The 20,906-nt window shown below is 48.9% G+C and overlaps 1 protein-coding gene across 1 annotated transcript in view; it reads right to left on the bottom strand.

Annotated features, from left to right (window-relative positions):
- The window catches only part of LOC147748378 (prostaglandin F2-alpha receptor-like), a 40,465-nt gene extending 19,956 nt beyond the window's left edge, over window positions 1-20,509 (bottom strand). Inside the window, exon 1 of the mRNA XM_086928013.1 lies at window positions 19,631-20,509. Within this exon, the coding sequence (XP_086784139.1) occupies window positions 19,631-20,509 (879 nt within the window). The remainder of the gene's footprint in view (window positions 1-19,630) is intronic.
- Between the last annotated feature and the right edge of the window lie 397 nt (window positions 20,510-20,906).

The following is a 20,906-nucleotide window of genomic DNA, read 5'->3' as shown; positions in this document are numbered from 1 at the left end:
GATCAAGATCGCAGAGGAGGCAGCAGAAATGGCTCGCAAGCGTCTGGTCGTGTGGAGGGTGCAGAACGCTCGCCTTCCCATGGATTTGAAGGGGGAGGCGGAGATGAATGACTCCGGCTACAGACAGTGAACTGAACGAGATCGCCGACCACCGACCTAACTTAGTGTTTCATAGCTGCACGTTGACTCTGGCATGGCAACCCCGAGAGCCTACAGGGGGGCCGCCAACCCGGGGAGACGCTCTCCCCCCTACACACAAGTACTCTGGTTTTGGGATGGGTAAAGCACTCTGCTCAGTTGGGGTGGCGGGCAGTTGGAGGTCCGTTAAGCAGGGGGGCAGGGAGGGGGGTTTGTTCTGAACTGTTTATGTTGGGAATGCACACAAAGGGTCAAGGACAATGTTTCAGTACTTATGGGAATCAGGACACGTTGCTGAGTACGGACAGTGACACTATGCCCCCATGATGCCTCTGAACGCCTTGCTGTGCGGCGACGCAGCCGATAGACCGGTTACATCTCTGGGGCAATACAGTATGTACCTTATACTCCCCGATGGCTAACAATTCCGCACCGACAGGGGGAATGAATCCATCTGACACACAATGCCCACCTATGACCTTGATGTCCTGGAATGTGAGAGGTTTGGGGGACAAGGTTAAGCGGGTATTGGTATTGACTGCTATTAAACGTCTGCGGCCTACTGTGGCCCTGTTGCAGGAGACACACCTGGTGGGGGGAGCTACGAAGGCCTTGGATAGGCGTGGTTACAAAATGTGGGCCCACTCTGCTTTCACGTCCGGCTCCCGGGGGTCCGGCATTTTAATACAGAAGAACTCACGATTCATGCCCCTATCAATTAAAACTGATGACCAGGGCTGCTTTGCGGCCGTGCAGGGACAATGGGAGGGGAAACTCTTCAATTTAGTGTCAGTATATATCCCGCCGGCTCTGCATTCGGTACACCTCCCAAGACTAGGGGACTTCCTTTTAACTCTCCCCGAGGGTGAGACCATTTTAGGGGGGGACTTCAACGCTGTCATAGACCCACAACTAGATAAGCGCCCCTCACCAAACCAGACAGGGGGGGAAACATATTTTCAACGATTTACCACGGCCATGGGCCTGACAGACATCTGGAGGCACTTACACCCGGGCATGAAACAATACACATTTCACTCCGCGGTGCACGGCAGCCTGTCTCGCATCGATTACTTCCTGTCGCTGGGGGATGCCCTTTGTCATGTAGATACCCTGGTGATTCACCCTCGAGGTATCTCAGACCATTCACCACTCACACTAACGCTTTCCCTACAGACGAAGGCACGTAAGCGCATTTACCCCATGCACGCATCATATTTTAAAGTTCCACAGGTTCGCAAAGCACTCAAACACGCCACGAAACAATACTTCCTGGAAAACACACATTCAGTGCGTTCCCCAGCAACGCTTTGGGAGGCCTATAAAACGGTTCTGCGGGGCCAAGCCATTAACACCATAACCGGGCATAAGAGACAGCAGTCACAAAAACTGGCCGACTTAGAGGTTACTTTGCAGGAACGGACCGCGGCTCATGAGTCTCATCCTTCTCCCTCTGCCCTGCACGCACTTACTCTCCAACAACAGCTGTACAATGATCACCTACGTTTGGTAGTTAAGGGTCACATAACCGACACGCAGAACAGGATTTATGAAGTGGGGGACAAAGCAGGGAAAATGCTGGCGTGGCTCGATAAACGTGAGGGCAGCTCCAGGGGGATCCAGCGTCTAAAAGATGAACAGGGGGTGCCACACACTGATCCGAGGCGTATAACAGAACTGCTTGCGACCCATTTTGAGCAAGTGTACACCCCGGCACGTAAAATTACACCTGAGAGTGCCAGGGCGCTTTTAGCACCAATTGAGGTCCAGACCCTATCGCCTGAGGCGTCGAGCGAGCTGGAGGCGGACATCACGACCGATGAAATTCAACTGGCCATTAAGGCTCTGAACCCGGGCAAGGCATTGGGACCGAACGGGATACCCATAGAATGGTATCAGGTGATGCCGGACACCCTCAGCACACATTTGTTGGGGATGTTCAAGGATTGTTTGGAGAGGGGTTCCCTTCCATTAGACCAACGTGTGGCTACTATTGTGACAATCCCCAAGCCGGGTAAACCACCGGAGGTTTGTTCCTCTTATCGACCCATTTCCTTATTGAACGCGGAAGTGAAAATCTTGGCCAAACTTCTGGCACAAAGGATCCTGCCCCATCTGTCTTCAATTATACACCCGGATCAGTCCGGATTTATGCCGCACAGGAACACAGCGCTGAATTTGCGGCGACTGCATGGGGTCTTGGCCAGAGCTGACACCATCCACACACCGGCAGTAATCCTAGCACTTGACGCCAAAATGGCATTTGACCTGGTGGAGTGGGAGTACCTTTTCGAAACGTTGACGCGTATGGGGTTTGGGCCTCGCTTTCTAGCGTGGGTCAAACTGCTGTACACAGCACCAGTGGCTCACGTAGTGGCTAATGGCCACATTTCACGCACTTTCCCACTGGGAAGGGGCACGCGACAGGGATGCCCTCTGTCACCCCTGCTGTTTGCCATCTCGCTGGAGCCCCTTGCGACTCTCATACGAGCCTCTCCCCTCCTCAAAGGTATACCAGGGACCGGGGGCTGGGAAGACCGTCTGTCCCTATATGCAGACGACATGCTGCTATATCTAACAGACCCCGAGGAGAGTATTCCGGCCCTATTACGCATTTGCGACACGTACGGCAGGATCTCCGGCTACACACTAAACTGGTCCAAGTCAGAGTTATATGTCTTGCGGGGCCCGGCTCCGGATCTCGACAGTGATTGCCCGCTGCGTCTGGCCGGATCATCCTTTAAATACCTAGGCATACATGTTACTAAGGACCCGACAGAATTCATAGATAATAATCTGAAGCCGCCCATGGAAAGGCTCAAACGGGATGTTGAGTTCTGGTCCGGCCTGCCGTTGACACTCCTAGGCAGGGCGGCGCTTTACAAGATGATGGCGTTACCACGCTTCCTGTACGTCCTTGATAATTCACCTTATCCTGTGCCGCCCAAGTTTTTCCAGAAGGTAGCAGCAGTGGTCTCCAATCTCCTATGGGGCAACCTCCCGGCGCGAGTGGCGCAATCCAAGTTCCACAGAGACTGGTATAGTGGGGGCATCGCGCTACCGAATCTAAAACTGTACTATTGGGCTGCACACCTCAAACCCATTAATCAATGGATCCACGCACCACATACCGAGCCAGAATTTCATTCGGACAGGGTGCAATTAGGCGCTGAAAGTCTGTTGGGTCCACTGTATGATCACCGACGGATGCGGACTCTAGTCGGCCCCACCAAATTAACTGTGCAGATATGGCACGCAGCTACGGCAGCTTTGGGCTGGAAAGGGAGGATCACTAGGATGACAACGCTGTGGGACTCTCGCGCACTGGGCAACCTGAGAAACACCAAGGGGTTCGCACAATGGGACACAATAGGTATCTCCACGGTGGGCGACCTGTGGGAGAGGAATGAGGTGATCCCTTTTGCCCGACTAAAAGAACTCTATGAGCTCAATGACAGGGAACTCTAGAGATACATCCAAGTCCGACATGCGCTGCTTGCAGCCATCCCAGCCGACACACCACTGCCGGAGTCTTCGCCATTAGAAGATCGCCTACTCACTGATTACATGCTAGAACGGGCGACATCCCTCACTTATCGCAAGTTACTCAATAACACCCCTGAGCCTACATCACACCTGAAAGAGAAATGGGAAGGGGAGATTAACGACATGGATGAACATGAGTGGAACGAGGCACTTGGGTCCCCTAAGGAAGTAGGCATCTCGGCTCGCATGCGACTGGTGCAATTTAAGATCCTGAACAGGGTTTACTATACAAGGACAATGCTACATCGTATACACAGGGCGCCCCATCCTTACTGTCTGCGTGGGTGCGGGGAGGAGGGCACGTTCTTCCACACCATATGGGACTGCCCCAAGATCCAGGAATACTGGAAACAGATACTCCGCACACTTTCACAAGCATTAGACCACTCCATACTGCCTAACCCGAGAAGGTGCTTGCTAAATATATGGGAACCTACCGACTTGTCCCGCCACGAGCAACTCTGGGTCACGGCAGGGCTAATGGTAGCGAAACGGGACATAGCTCAGCGCTGGGGGGCGGCAGAACTCCCAACCAAGTCCCAATGGTGCTTAAACATGGATCGAGTAATGTTGACAGAGCGTGCAGTGTAGGCCAACCGAGCCTGCCCGGGGAAATGGAACAAAATATCGCTGAAATGGAATGAATACAGGGGGGACAAATGCGAACCCTTGCTGGAGGACGATCAAGATGACTCCGATGATGAGGGCGAGGAGGGCTAAACCTAGGCGGGTTGGAGGGGAGGGTTGGAGGCCTGGGCTCCTGCAGGAGGCCTCTTCTTAGGGCCTAAACTGGTGAGTCAAAGGGGGTGGGGGCATGTGTAGTACGTAGTTACATGCATGTACTGTGCGAGGATGTCGGATTTCCACAATCCCAAGAGACACTTATGACTTGAAATGCACTGATTCGTACCTGACCGTAATGTCATTCCTAACTGTTTGTTGTTCTGAGTTTGTTATTTTTCAAAAAATGAAAAAACTCCATCAAAACCTCATTTCCTGAATTGAACAGTTGCTCAACTGGCACTTCTATTTTTTCAGCACGCTCCGTCTCGCATTTAATGTAACTGTAGCTTTACTATCATTTTTGCTGAATATCATGGTGAACAATGATCCTCTGATAGCGGCCGGCCCACAGGGTTGTAGGCATTCCGCTGTGTACTATACAAAGTGCAATAAAGGTTTTGGAAAAAAAAAAAATCTGTAGACAGTGCTTTTTAGTTTTCAGTGCGCTCAGTCCCATTTCAATGATCACTGACAGCAGCCTATGAGGCATCAATTCCCCCAAAACAGACTTGTTGTAATCTTATTGGGTTTGTCCACTATGTTTACAAAGCAAAGTTTATTGCTCCATTTTGATACATTGGCTCAGAGGTGCCAATGTCACCTTTGCATTGAAGGGTAAACTCCACCCCTTGCTAGCAGTGGAGCCCCACCGAAGTGTTAGGCCCCACCGAAGTCCAGGACTAGTTGCACCCGTGACAGCAATAAGGGGTGCAGGGCATTCGATAGGGACAGTACCTCTTGTGCAAACCTCGGATGCAGGGCCGGCTTTAGGGTGATGCGACCGGTGCAGCCTCACCTGGCGGTGACATTGGGGGTGCCATTTTTACAATAACTTGTGTTAATGTTAATGTTAGTGACATTTATAGAGCGCTAACTGTTACCCGGAGGTGTCCTGCCGCTGTGTAAAGTCCTACAGAGCCTAAATCAGAGAGAATATTATTGGATTTAGACAGGAAAAAGCCACATTTTTAAAGCCTTCCTAAAGGCAAGTAGATTGGTCATGCATCTAAGATGCAGTGGGAGACCATTCCATGCTTTGGCTGCGTCGGCCACAAAACTTCTGCCACCCCAGCTGGCTTTTTTTACAAAGGGCACTGACATCAATCTTACTTCTTTGGAGCAATAGAATTTTTGGTACATACCAATGAAATCGCTGTTTTAGGTAGTCTGGCCCAGTACCTTGGAGGGCTTTGAAGACCAAGCATAGGGCTTTAAACTCAAAACGCTTCTTAGCGGGCATCCAGTGGAGCCTTCTGATCTTAGCCGAGATTGAGGCATGTTTTAGTGTACCGGTAAGCAGTCTGGCAGAAGTTGGAATTTGTTCATAAGCCCTTCCTGGTTAATGATGTAGAGACTATTACAGTAATCCAGCTTGAACATGGTTAAGGCAGTGATAACTGTTTGTTGACTGTCTTTGGGCCAGAATGGCATTATTTTCTTACAGGATCTAAGAATACACTTGATCCCTGAAACTGAGTTTATTGGCTATCCAGACTCCCAGACTTTTTACATTCTTGATAGGACTAGGGAGAGGACCCAATGTATCCATCCACCAAGCTGGGGTCCTGAAATTAGTGTCATTACCAAACAACACAACCTTCGTTTACCCGGAGTTGAGTTTGAGGGAATTTTGGGCCATCCGGATTCCCACAGCCGTCATTCAATCATGGACCCGGGATGCCGTTCTCAACATCCTTACTGGCTGCAGCCATACCACAATTTGGGTGTCGTCTGTGTAAGATGTCAAACTGAAGCTAAACGATTCAATCAGGGGAGCCAGTGAGGATACATAAATGTTAAAAAGTGTCAGGCTTATAGATGATCCTTGAGGGGCTCCACAGGGCAGTGAGAATGGTTTGCCAGAGAATTCGCAGAGAGAGACAGTTTGAATTCTATTCGATAAAAAGGATTTAAGTAATTTCCAGGCAGTGCCCTGGACTCCAATCTCTTGCAGCCGGTCCATCAACAAAACATGATGGACTGTATCAAAGGCCGCTGAGAGATCCAACATAATCATTGTGGCTTTTCCTCCCTGGACAAGTATAGCCCTGATCTCTTCTGTGGACTTAAGAAGCGCAGACTCCGTGCTGTGCCCCCTCTGAAACCATCCTGGGTAGGGCCCAGCATTGCAAAAACAGACTAAGTTGTGCATTCATGTTTTTTTCTGCGATTTTCGCAGGAAGTGGGAGTCTAGAGATAGGTCTAAAGTTATTGAAATCTTTAGGATCCAGACTTGGTTTTTTGAGCAGGGGCAATATGGATACACTTTTCCAGTTTATTGGAAAATACCCTTCAGAAAACATAGCATTTATGATGGAAGTCAATGCTAGTGTGACTGGCTCTGGTGCTAATTTTAGTATAGAAACCGGGCATGGGTCGTTCGGGGAGCCTGATTTCGCTGTCATAAGAAGAGTAAGAGTAACTGTAGCTGTTAGTGGGGCAAATTTATCAACTGTGATGCAGAGCTCTTTCCTGACATAAGACTTACAGTATGGTCAGAAATTGTTTTAGTTGTTAAATGAGTAAAAGTGGAAAAGATGGCATCAACTTTGTCAAAGAAGAATTTAGCTATTTTGTCACAGAGTTCTTGACTGGCAGGGATAGTATGGGTTTAAAGATACATGCTTCACAGTTCCTTGTGTCTAGCATCTTTCAGGTAACAACACAAATGTCAAGATAACTCTAGTGATTAATAATCCTTCAGAAGAGAGATCAGAGTTGTGTCTGGTAGTAGTTTTGACTCATCATAAAGTAGCATGGAGGGTTAATGTGCCTGCTGCAAGGAACATGTATTATGCCGATCACAGTACTGAGTGTAAGTGAACTATGAGTAGCGCTATAAAAAAAAATCTAAGTCAGAGAGGGTCAATGGAGTGATGAGGGGCACTGTTGGAGGTGGTAGTGAGGGAATTAGTGGAAAAAAGGATCATTAGGCGGGTGCCAAAAAAGACTGTTGCACCAGGAGCCACTAGTACTAAAGCAGGGCCAGCTTCAGATGCGTGTCTAAGACCTTAGGGACTTATTGACAACCGCCTTGAGCCGCCGATGCATGACTTTTTATCACAGTATCCGGTGGTGCAATGTGCCACTGGCATATTTATAAGGCCACATGATAAAGCCACATTACATGGCTTTTCATGGCCTCATAAATATGTGTCTCTTTCACGAAGAATACTGCATCAAAGGGGTGTTTCATGAGTGTTGCTGGGGGCGTTCCCAGCAACACCTATGGCTTTTAGACCCTGCCCTAGATTTACGAGAAATCGTAAGTCTGAGGTAGCGCCAAAACCTACGCCTCCCCAAGGGAGGCACAACGAGGAGCAATATCTTTATTTCTCTCCGCTTTACCTCTTTTTATGTGTGCTGCATTAAGCAGCACACATAGAAAGAGGAAAAAGCCTTTGGTGATTGTTTTTGTGCCGGAAGGTTTCTCTTCCTGCGCAAAAATAATCATCCCCGCAGCGCAGGCACCCTTGCAACATGGTGCAAATATGCCTGCGATGGCGCACTGCAGTATATTGTACGCCAGCACAGGGGGAAAGGACAGGAATGTTTTGTATCTAATAGATATGGCGGATTCCTGCCCTTTTCTTTTGCTGTATGGCAGTGCAGCAGCAAGGCCTGCTGCGCTGCTCTGCGGCAAGAAACCCCCCCATAAATGAGGCACTTGGTTTCCTACAGTTTAGAAAGATATACAGAAAGGGCAAAAGTGGAGGATCTTGGGGTGGTAGTGAGTTTAGGTGCCGCCGGGTGAATGGGTGGTACTGGTGAGGGTAAGGGTTTTGGGGGTGGAGCAGAATGTTGGATACTGCCACAAAGGAGCAACTTGGGTGCCCACGAGGGGGACCCTGATTCTGGTGTGTAAACAAATGTGTGCAAAAGCACAAGTCTGGTTTGTGAGGTATACTGTTACTTTTCCATGTGCAGGGACATAAATGGAAGAGCAATAGAGTTCACCCAAAGGTTGGTGAGCAAGAGCAGTGAGTTCAGGGGTTCCTTGGCTAGGGTGTGCTTTCATGAGCATGGTCAAGTCAAGTCAAGTCAAAGAATTTATATAGCGCACTACATACCCAGAGGGTCTCAAGGCGCTTAAGGAGGGGAGGAGGATTACTTGTCAAATATCCATGTTTTAAGTTGCTTTCTGAATGCTAGGTGGTTCTGGGTAAGGCGAAGGTAAGTGGGGAGTGAGTTCCAAGTTTTAGCTGCCAGGTATGAGAAGGATCTTCCTCCCATGGTGGTCTTGTTGATGCGGGGTACAGTGGCGAGGGCTTGGCTGGAAGAACGTAGTTGGCGGGAGGGGGTGTAGAAGGACAGTCGTGAGTTGAGGCATTCTGGTCCGATGTCGTAGAGTGATTTGTGTGCGTGGGTCAGCAGTCGGAAAGTGATCCTCTTATCCACGGGCAGCCAGTGGAGGTCTTTCAGGTGGCCAGAGATGTGTTCGTTACGCGGGATGTCTAATATGATCCTGGCTGAGGCGTTTTGGATTCGTTGGAGTTTCTTCTGGATTTTAGCGGTAGTACCTGCGTAGAGGGTGTTTCCGTAGTCCAGTCGGCTCGTGACCAGAGCATGGGTGACTGTTTTTCTGGTTTCGGTGGGGATCCAGCGAAATGTTTTTTTGAGCATGCGAAGAATGTTGAAGCAGGATGAGGATACGGCGCTGACTTGTCTGTTCATTGAAAGTGAAGAATCCAGGATAACGCCTAGGTTCCGTGCGTGGTCTGTCGGGATGGGTGCTTTTCCAAGGGCTTCTGGCCACCAAGAGTCGTCCCATGCAGAGGGGGATGTACCTAAGATGAGGACTTCTGTTTTATCTGAGTTCAGTTTCAGACGGCTGTGTTTCATCCATTCGGCAACTTCTTTCATTCCTTCGTGTAGGTTGGTTTTGGCGGTGCTGGGGTCATTGGTGAGAGAAAGGATCAGTTGAGTGTCATCCGCGTAGGAGATGATGTTGAGATTGTGTTGGCGAGCGATGGCCGCAAGGGGGCTCATGTATACGTTGAAGAGGGTGGGACTGAGTGAGGATCCTTGTGGTACGCCGCAGATGACTTCAGTGGCCTCGGACTTGAATGGTGGAAGGCAGACTCTCTGGGTTCTTCCGGTGAGGAACGAGGTGATCCATTCAAGTGCTTTTCCTTGTATTCCGATGTTTCTGAGGCGTTGTAAAAGGGTGCTGTGGCAGACTGTGTCGAAGGCTGCAGAGAGGTCGAGGAGGATGAGGGCGACTGTGTCTCCATTGTCCAGTAGAGTTTGGATGTCGTCTGTTGCTGCGATGAGGGCGGTCTCAGTGCTGTGTTTTGCTCGGAAGCCAGATTGTGAGGAGTCGAGGGATTTGTTGGCTTCGAGGAAAGCGGCGAGTTGGTTGTTGACAGCTTTCTCGATGACTTTGGCCGGGAAAGGAAGGAGCGATATGGGGCGGTAATTTTTGAGTTCGGTGGGGTCCGCTGTGGGTTTTTTCAGAAGGGCGGTGAGTTCAGCGTGTTTCCAGCTTTCCGGAAAGGTGGCGGAGTTGAAGGAGCAGTTGATGACGTCTCGGAGGTGCGGTGCTATGACGGAGTCTGCTTTGTTGAAGATGTGGTGAGGACATGGGTCTAGTGGGGATCCTGAGTGGATGGAGTTCATCAGGCGGATGGTGTCCTCAGTGGAGATTGGGTTCCAGTCGTTGAGGGTGTTCAAGGGGGGAGAATGTTCAGCATATGGTTGGGTGGGTTGGTCTCCGGGTTGGTTGTCGAAGCTGTTGTGGATGTCTGCAATTTTGTTGTGGAAGAATAAAGCCAGGGAGTCGCAGAGGGCTTGAGAGGGGGTGATGTCGTTGGAGTTGGCCGAGGGGTTGGTAAATTCCTTGACGATGTTGAAAAGTTCCTTGCTGTTGTGGGCGTTGTTGTCTAGTCGATCCTTGAATGCTGTTTTCTTGGCCTTTCGGATTAGTTGGTGGTGTATGCGGGTGGCGTTTTTGAAGGCGTCCTTGGTGCTAGTGGTTGGGTCTTTTTTCCAGGCCTTTTCAAGGGAGCGGCAGAGTTTCTTGGACTTCTTAAGATCATCGTTGAACCATGAGGCTTTCTTGCTGCCAGGTTTGCTTTGACGTTTTTCAGTGGTGCTAGGATGTCGGCGGTGTTGGATAACCATAGGGTGAAGTTGGCGGCGGCTTGGTCTGGGTTAGAAGAGTGGGCTGGGGTGTTTAGAAGGAGCGATGAGGAGATCTGGTCGATGGTGATTTTGTTCCAGTTTCTTTGCAGAGTTGGTTGGAGGTGGTTGGTGGGTTTCGGCTTGCTGTAGGTGAAGTGAACGCAGCTGTGGTCAGTCCAAAGGAGATCCGTAGTGTGGCTGAAGGAGACATGATTGCTGGAGGTGAAGATGGGGTCGAGTGTGTGACCTGCGATGTGGGTGGGGGAGGTGACCAGTTGTTTAAGTCTGAGGTTGGCGAGGTTGTCCAAAAGGGTGGTGGTGTTGCGGTCGTTGTCCTTTTCAAGGTGAAAGTTGAGGTCTCCCAGAAGGATGTAATGTTTGGAGGGGAGCGCGTGTGGAGTGATGAAGTCCGTGATGTCTTCACTGAATTTAGCGCGGGGTCCTGGTGGTCTGTAGAGGAGGGTGCCTCTGAGTGTGGTCTTGGGGTCGATGTGGATCTGGAAGTGAAGGTGTTCAGAGTTGGCGAGGTTGACGTCAGAGCTGGTTGAGATGTGGATTAATTTTTTTATGGACAATAGCGATTCCTCCTCCTGTGTGGCCGGTACGGTCCTTGCGTGTGATCTTATAGTCTTCAGGGATGGCAATGGTGATGTCTGGGGCGGAGGAAGCGTTCATCCATGTTTCTGTTAGGAAGGCGACGTCTGGGGAGATGGTGTCTAGTAGATTCCATAGGTCAATGGCGTGTCTGTGGACCGATCGGGTGTTGAGAAGGATGCATTGTAGGTGGTTGGGGTCGGGAAACTGTGGTGTGGTCGTAGCGGAGATGTTATCGGTGCCGCTGAATTTGCAGGAGTAGCAGGAGAAAGGTCCATGGGTGTGTCCGGGAGCGGCTTGGACGCAGTTGGGGGCGCGACCGGGGTTAAGGGCTAGGAGGGTGGTGGCCTCATAAGTAATGCGGGAGGGGTGGGCATTACGTGTACCAGGGGCTCTGGCGCTGGGCGCGGTCCAGGCGCGGACGGGCTTACCTTTGGCGCACCTTCGGCGCGGCCGTAGCGCGTGGACGCTGCGCGTGTGGGCATTGGCCATAAATGGATGGTGGAAGGGGGCGGAGCGTGGGAGGGGCAGCAGCTGGGAGGCGGTAGCAGGGAGGAGGGGCGGGCTAGGGAGCGAGTAAACAAGATGGAGGGTCAAAGGGAGACTAAGGCAGGGGCAGCAGAAGCACCACGGCACCGGGGGCACAGATCAGTTTCCAGCGTTAGGTAAAATTAATTAAATAAATCCCAGCGCAACTGTAAATAAATAATTAATTCCCAGCGCGACTCAAATTAAATAATGAAATCTCAGCGCGAATCGAAATAAATAATTAATGCACAGCGCGAGTCAAGCTAAATAAATATACAACAGCGCGAGGTTATTTAAATAAATTGAATCACTTCCAAATCTGCAGTCTCGGTCTCACCAGCAAGCCAGAGCATGAGCAGGAGCTGGGGTCAGGGAGCGTGGGGGGAGCGACCGTGCTGGATAAGTGAGGGAAGATTTTAGGGTGCACAGGGGAAATAACATTTGTTTTTATCGTAGATGGAAGGAGATATTTGAGGGTTCAGAGAGGAAACAATTATTGTATCGTCGGTCAGTTTTGATTAATACATTCCACATCAGGAATGTATGTGTGAGCCACTAGGTGGCACTGTCTGATGCTTTACTGGCACTCTAGAACCAAGTATAATTAGCCATATATCCAGGCTTTGTAGAGACAAATGAGATTTATAGTATGTCCTAACCAGTACTTTAAATGGGCCGGTACTGCCCGGTACTGAGTACCGGCACTTCTTTATTTTGAGCTGTACAGTACAGGCATTTCTCACGAGAGATGTAATTCTTGCTCGACTAGAGACCTGAGCAACTAATAAGGAGATTATCTCGAAAACCCAATATGGTTTCCGCAGGGGGTTGGGCACTAGAGAGCAATGCCTAAATTTGTCCCAGATTATGGGCAAGTACATGAAGGCAAAAGGGGGTTCCATCCGCCTTGCCTTCATCGACTTGTCGAGTACATTCCATACCGTCAACAGGGAAAAATTGTGGGTGCTAATTTGTGAAATGAGCTTTGAAACGGCACTGATCCTGCTTTTAAGAAGACTCCATGCTAACACCTCCGTCTCCATAAGATTTGGCCCACATGGGGAAAGGACTAAGGCCATGGTCTCCACTGAAGGAGTTCGTCACTGGTGCATTTTAGCTCTTTTTCTTTTCCTGATTTATACTAATGGTTTGGAAGAGTTTTTATTGGGTAAGAAAATTGATTTCCCCTGCATCAGAGACAACCCAATCCCTCTACTTTGGTATGCAGATGATACAGTGCTTATGGCCCTGACGGTCAACAGCTTACAAACGTCACTGGATGCCTTTACAGATTTTGTGTTGGCCCTTGACCTAAAGGTCAATTTTTCAAAATCTTATATAAAGGCATGTGGCCCAAAAAAGACTAAAACCCGTACTTTTCCTGTAAGGTGCAAGACTATTGAAAAGGTGGAAATCTTTAGATATTTGGGGAAGTTGTTCAATAAGGAGATGAAGTCGTATCCCTTGGCCATGGCAAGAGCTCAGCAAACAAGTAGAGTTGTGGAGGGTCTGTTTAGGTTTGCCTGCAAGTTAGGCTATAAGCCAGTGCCTGAGATTGTTACCTTTAACAAAGCAAAATATTTATCGGTTGCATCTTACGGGTGAGTGGGGCTACTAAAAAAATCGCCTGTTACAAGTGGTGGAAAATAAGTTCATAAAACGCTTATTAATGATTACAAATAAGCTCTGCCACTTTTTTCTCCTACCAAGAACTGGGGATGGAATATGTAGACGGCCGCATTGGCACCGCCCCCTGCTTTTATGGACCAAAATATGGGTGTCTGAAGAGTTACTGTTTCCAGGGAGGTTATTGAATATTGTATTAATTTGGATAAGTCTTTAAAGATCCCCTGGCTTCGTTTTGTGAGGGATAGGTTATTTGAGATTGGTTTGGGTAAGTACTTTGACGCCCCGATGAGTATGCCTACAAACGCTAAAGTTATTGTGAAAAAGGCGCACCACACCTGGGCAACCTTGTGCCATACTCAATTGAAGGTGTCAGGTCCTAGCTGCTTTTTTACGCCTAAACAGCAATTTTACCTATCCTTCACTACAAACATTCAGACACGTTTCTTTTTAACAAGATTCCGCTTAGGCACTTTGCATTTTTTAGTGGCATTTCCCAGACAATGTGGGTGAATGGACAATCTCATTCCCTTTCCTTGTGATAATATGGCAACCCAGAGCACCATGCACTTTATCCTTTTTTGTGCACTTTACAAGGAGCCAAGGAGAAGATTTTTGGCATCTCTACTAAAGAATATTCGTCCATGTACATATGTTGAGGGGTTCAGATATCTACAATTGCTGACTAATTCTGTTATTTGTAGCACTGAGCCAAACTTTATCAACCCTACAATGGCTATTAGGAAACAATATGAACTATAGTAATTGGATGGGGAGATTAAATATTCTGTACAGTTTAACTTTAACCAATATGAAATTTTATGATTGATGATGCATTAAGTTTTAATTGGGATTTTATCTTATTAATAAGGATTTTTTAAACATTTTAAAATGTATTGTCTGCTTGTCAAACTTTTGTAGTCTTGGTGCTGAATAAAGTTATTTTGAACTGAACTGAGAGATATAATACTTTAAATTGTAAAGTACCTGCACTTCTCGGAAACATGCAGGTACTCTGTTACAGAATAACTGCACTTCTATTTCTCCATTTTATGAACTGGTCATAACCTGTGGGTTTGTCAAGTTATGGGAGAGCCCAAGTCGCTCAGTCGCACAGGGGGGAGTAGCCATGACCCCCAAGTGCGCGATGAAAGTGGGCCGGACTAGCGTACGCCAGTCGAGTTTAAGGGAAGTTAATAAAAAGCCAGGGGCTCCGGGCGTGGTACAGTTATCTAGCCACCACCATACTAAGGCCCCAAAGTAATCCTTTCGGCGCGTAGGCCCAGTCCGTTGGACGACACCAAATAACAAACCAAACTACAACGTTTTGCACAGAACTATTTTTAACACATACCATCTTGTTGGTTAGCTGTCTTCCAAATCTCATTAAAGGAGGCCAGATTTACAAACGTCGCTGTGAAGCACTGGGAGCGATTCATAACACTGTGTCCTACTCTCTTGTAGCCTGTTTGCTGTGCAGGTACTTCCGGTTTCTGCACAATGTGTTCCAGCAAGACGATTCTTTTTTTCGGTCTCTCACCAGGCCCTGCTCCAGGATTTGGGTTCTTAGAGGGCCATGAAGAAGCATGGGTGGGTTGTGACGATTGTTGCAGCATTGTGATGGGTGGCCCTCAGACAGGGATTGGGAGCCTGGGCATGTTCTCTACGTAGGCTGCAATGCTGCCTGTATGGAGAACATGCGAAGTGCACATGACTGTTTGCCCAGCCCCAGAGGGCCGGCCAAACATTCATTGCATACTTGGAGTGGGAAAACCACTCCTCCCCTGCCCTGCTCTGAGGGCAGAGCAGCCTCACCCATACGCATGTCGTAAAAGCTGTGGGGCAACGCTTCCCTGCCTTAACGGAGTAGCTGCCACTGGAAGTCTATGTAACAGTAATGTGAAAGAGGGTAGTCAAGGAAAAATTAAATGCTATAGTGGTGTCTTTAGGGCTTATATAGGGAAGTGAGGGGGACTCTGAAGATGAAGAGGCCTCTAAGAAGGGGCGAGAGATCATACAAGGTTGGACCGGCTTCTGGTAGCTAATGTAGTTGTAATGTTTTGTGATGGATGGGCATAACATAGGCCTGATGGCCTGGGTTGTAGGAAGAAAGCGTGATGGACTACAGAGAAGTGAGATGTAGAAGGGAAGAGTTTTTGTAAAGAGGTGTGAGAGGCTATGGGCAGGTTGGGTGAGCTCCAAGCAGATGAACCCCGGGCACGTGTATATTGCCCCTACTGGACGGCGGACTTTCTCTGGATTGTGCCAATCTCATAGCTGCAACTGGGCAGGCTGTATTGTGGAAGCAAACTGCCCGACTGTGACCGGCCGGGGAGCGGCCCTATGCGAGGCACAATGGCGGCCGCAGAGGGGTGGAGCAGTTAATCTGCAGCGGATTGAAAGCTGACCAGATGAGGGCCGAGACTCTTGGGTGCAAAATTGGCGGAGTGACCCCGGAGCGATGACTCTGCAACCCGAGAGGTGCTGACAGACGACCCGGCAGACCCGATCATCACAGTGCGGCAGAGCAGTGACTGGGGCTGTACCCATGTCCGAGCAGTGGAGAGGCCTGCGGCTGAGGCGGCACCCAGCTGAGGTCGGCGGTCCCTGGGTGCGCGCTGTGGGGAAAGAGAATCGGACATTGGCAGTTCCTGTTTCCCCCCTTCTGCTGCCCGGTAAGGAGAGGCCTGAGGCAGGGAGACTGGGACCCGTGATTTGAAGGCCTTGCAGGAGTGCTGAGATGAGGGGCAGCTGGAGGCACTTTGAAAGGAAGGCGGGGTGCGTTCTCCCCTCGCGTCCCAATAGATGAAGAGCAGGCAGTGTATAGGTGACCGCCTGAGAAATGATAGCCTCTCCAGGGGACGGAGTTAGGCTGCACAGCATGGGGTAGCAACTACAGGATGGAGGCGAACTGGATCTAGAGAGGCCTGCAACCCGGTGCTGCTGGTGGGCAGACGTGTGTGCACAGCGGGTGCTGATCGACGGATACGTAGTCACTGGAAGGGAAGGCCCGCTACCCTATTTGCACAATGTAACAGAGGCCTTAATTGGGCCCCCTATCCAAAGAAGGCATTGTGCAGGCTTGACACAGAGAATCCAGCTGCAGAGCCAGGGCTATGTGCAAGCCTTGGGAGCCCTAGGGTGCCTGAGAGGTCCTCAGTGCTTGCATATGCAGTGGGGCAACAGGCCCATTTTGGCCCGGTGATTTCTGGAAGAGCAGAAAGTGAAGAGGGACACCTCGAGCTCCTAGGGACACCGGGGGAGATCTTGTGTCCTTTTAAGAACTAATGGGAGTCTGACCTTTTCCTCCCTACAGAGCTCTGTCGTACTCGGCACACTCTCGGTTTGGAAAAGGGTACCATGATGCCTGACCCAAACATGGCCGACAATGGTGACTTCTTCCCCGTTGCTGAACTTTTACTTACTCAACCCTTCCAGGACTGTGACTGACTTCAAGAGGACTTCCAGAATTCTTTCGGACCATGGCTCCCCTCCCGCACTACTTTGACAATTCCTGAGTATGCATGACCTCTTTCCTGACAGTGGAGTCTGAGCACTATGTTCGACGCCCGGTGGAGCTGCTCTGTTCAGCTAATGAGGAGATCGGACTTGGTTCACCCCCTGACCGTCACCTACCTGGCCGGACCTTGGGAACAGTTTCTCCCCTTCTCCCTGTCTCGCCCACCTTCCCGCTCATCGTATTTCTGCCATTCTGCTTTTGCCTGGTCTCCTTTCTATCCACCTGTCTGACTGATACCCATTGGAGCTTCCTTGAGAGCTAAAGGGGAGACTGGCCTCCCTGGCCGTCACCTACCCATGCGGTCTTTCGGCTGACTTTTCCTCTGTCTCTTATTCTGTGTTCCCCCTTGTCCTCTCCCTTCTCACTCCCCCTTCCCTCTCTACTGATCTCTCCTTATCTCCCGTTAATGTGTCTCATAAATTTGATGTAACGTGTAATTGTTATTATTGTTGTAACTTTGCTGACCTTATGTAAAGCACTCCGATACCTACGGGTCTAGCCAGCGCTATATAAAACTCTTTAAATAAATAAATGTCAGAGGTTAAAAGGAGGTCTGACAGACATCCTTATCTGAAATACTATAATGAAGTCGGGTGAGTTGAAAGGGGTGAAACCGGACTGTAAAAGGAAGGCCAGAGTGGCGAGGGGTGTGCATGAGAGGGCTTTAGAGAGAGGAGAATAGCTGCCGGAAGGTTTGAGGCATTTTGTGATTAGGAGAGGGTGAATGAAGGATGAGGGGGCACTAGGGAGGTGGTAGCGACTGAGAGGCTTTGCAGAGGTTATAGGGTTGTGAGATGGGTTATGAGATAAAGGCCTTTAGTGATTAACTAGTCAGCCTGGGCATAGTAAAGAAGGAATGTTGGAGGTAGAAAAATATTTCCTCTGTATAGATGTGCATGTATATTTGGTTGGGTGGGGTTGGTGAGGGGTACTTGTAAAGATTTAAATGAATCATGTTAGAGGTCAGGGCACCATCTCACCAGTAAGCATGACATGGAGATCATGGTGGATTCACCCCAGTGGGTAAGTTGGGGCGACTTGGTAAACAATAGAGGAAATTCTTTCTCAAGGCCTAGTGAAGCCTCTTTTGGAGTACTTCAGGGCAACGTCCTCTCGCATCTTCTCCACATGCTGTGTGGAACAACTAGGCACTCTACTCTACATTAAAATCTAACACTGCAACAGCCATAAGGCGCTAACCTCTTCCATTACTGATATTCTAAACTAGATGAGTAACCTGAAAGTAAATCCAAACCCTCCCAAAAATTAATATTTCCTTTTTTCGCCAAAGGACAGGAAATTTTTGTTGAGTGATCTGCTAAACTCAAGAACATGCACTGCACACCAAAACCGACCAGCTTAGCCAAATGTCATCCACTTCTTTCATAACACGGCGACGCGGTGCGAGGTGACGGCTCTATACCCTAGGGGACCACAGAGACTGGACGTGAAATACAGAACTTTTTTGAAAAACTCTTTTCCTGGTTAACTACAGGAGTGAATATATGGAGGATACTAAATAAATAATAGTAAGGTGGCCATCCCCGGGTATCCACTGGATCAATGGATAATACATCCTATGATAAAAATTTTCATCTTGCAGAAACTAACCATCAACATAGTCTTATTACTTTATGCCCTGAAGGAGTCCTTTTGGACGAAACGCTTTGGCTACGCTTTGCATGAAGAAAAAGAATAAAGCAATTTAAGCCCTACTGAACGGATTCTGAAAATTTTCATTAGTTTATTATTGTGTTGTGTTGCAAAATTTGGGGTATATACCCTTGGAAGCCTAGGGGTATGTGGCTTCAGGTTCTTGGCACCCAGATCCTTTGAACACATGAGACCAAACTTTAGATAAGTGCAGTCATTATTGCCTTGTACCCTGGATGCTCTATTGTCATAGCTTAGCCAAATGTCTTGGCTTCAACCTTGACAAACTATTCCACCCTGAGATACACGTCATTAAAAGGGCAAAACATGCAAGATCTCCTCCCAACACAAGACCTAAAATTGGCCATTCAAAGCCCTATTCATTTCATGTATAAACTACTGAGGTTCTCCATGGACCAGGCTTCCTAAATCTCTCCTAGCAGCAGTGAGCAGCACATCTGGTCTCCAGTACAAAAGTGCATCACACCAGCCACTGCATCACTAGGTTGGCTTCCCAGGAAGAGTTGCTCTTCTTTGAGGACCACTTGCATCTCTTGCAAGGTGATTTACATGAATAAACACTTATCTCAAAAGCTTCAGCAGCTCAAGCTGGAAACTCACAATTTAAGGATGTCTTCCCCTCTGAAAAATCATACTCTGGAAATGTGGCGAGGATCTCGGATGCCGCACTGACACACGTCTGACAAGTGGAGTCAACAGCTACTTTTTAAAGGGTCCTCAAAGAGCGCTTACTAGGAGACCTTTAATAATCTGTACCCAATTGATTGTCCCTGGTCTCCACAAAACTCTATGACTAATACACCAATGCCTTTCAGATGACTTAAACTCCTTTTTTTAGGACCTAGACTTTTGCTTTATCACTGTTGTGCTACCCCACTCTATGTAAAGGGTCGGCCATCCTGTGCACAGAATATAAATAAATTATACAACAAAATTATCCCAGTGGACATGTGAGAAGGCCATGATGATATTGTCCATGCAAGTATGTGGCGGAGGACATTGCGACATATTACTCATAGACCCTTGTGAAACTTCCCTTGCTGGAATGTGATGAAGGAAGGCCATGTTGACATTCCCCCACATGCATGCGACACTCACCAGTACAGGAATCCAACAAATGGAGGTCACCATCATGATCGCAAGCAGCTGCACCACCATCTCGATGTCATGGGATTTGGCCCAGCGGTTGCACTTCCTCTTGCGCAGCCGGGCACAAACCAGAGTCAAACCACTCACTGTGTTGCAGACCAGTGCCATGAAGAGTGAAATCAGGCCCAGCAGCGAGAAGAGCAGCGCAAAACTGACCTCGGTCCAGGGCGACTCTGGGCTGACATGGATGAAGCACCATGTTCCTGGATACTGCATGTCATACCGGCCGAAGCTCAACATGGGAAGTAGGGCAATAAGAAGGCAAGAGGTCCACAGGCCCAAAAGAGTGAACTTCATCCGTCTGGATGTGACTATTGAAGAATGTAGAAGCGGGCGGATCACACCGACGCAACGCTCCATGGCCATGACGCAGCCCAGGAACAGTGGGCAGAGGCCAAAGAAGACCATGCAGGCACCAAAAAACTGGCAAATAGAGCCCGTCTGGTCAAGTTCTTCCCACTGCAGCTCGACAGCATAGAGGCGCAGCACGAAGGTGCCCAGGATGAGGTGACCGGCAAAGTCAGTGATAACCAGGCTGCTGGCGAAGAGAAGGAAGGTGGTCTTGGAGCGGCGACGGAGATGGGCGTAGGACTGGACCAGGATCACTAGTGCAATGATGTTAGACATGGATCCCAGGGTCATAGAAAAGCTGGTCATGGTGGCCGACTGGGAGTGAGATGAAAGAAGCTGGGTGGAAAAAGCCATGTTGGTGACACCATCTGGCACGTTGGAAATGTTTCTCAGCTCATGGGTAGTGTCACAGGAGTCGTTGTCTAATGCTTCGTATAGGCTATGCAGGGATAAGTTCTGCTGGTGTAAAGCAACCATCTTACTGGTCTCAGCGGGAAACATCCAAAGAGCTGTAGAACAAAAGACATGGAAATCTTATTAGAACTTTGACATAGAAACCACATCAGCTAGAGTGGGGTGTAGAAGAACATTGTGGGGTGGGGTGAAAAAGAACATTTGAAGAGTAAAGAATGGGGGAAATTAATATAGCCGAGAACATAGAAAGTGTATAGCCATCAATGAGTTCCTAGGAGGGTGAACGGGAGCAACTATCCACGGAAGCTTTAAACAAGTGTGCTATGGGATTTTGAAACAAACAGAGAGTAGCCATCTTGAGAGCCTAAAACAAGTTGAGAGGGCAGCCTATTGGAGCCTAGCATGAGGATGAGAGGCAGCCATATTTGGCAGCCTAAAACAATTATAGAGGGCAGCCATG

The sequence above is a fragment of the Lissotriton vulgaris genome, chromosome 1_1, assembly GCF_964263255.1.
Source record: "Lissotriton vulgaris chromosome 1_1, aLisVul1.2, whole genome shotgun sequence".
NCBI classification, from domain to species: Eukaryota; Metazoa; Chordata; class Amphibia; order Caudata; family Salamandridae; genus Lissotriton; species Lissotriton vulgaris.
The sequence above is the reverse complement of the archived record's forward strand: the minus strand, read 5'-3'. Positions and strand labels throughout refer to the sequence as shown.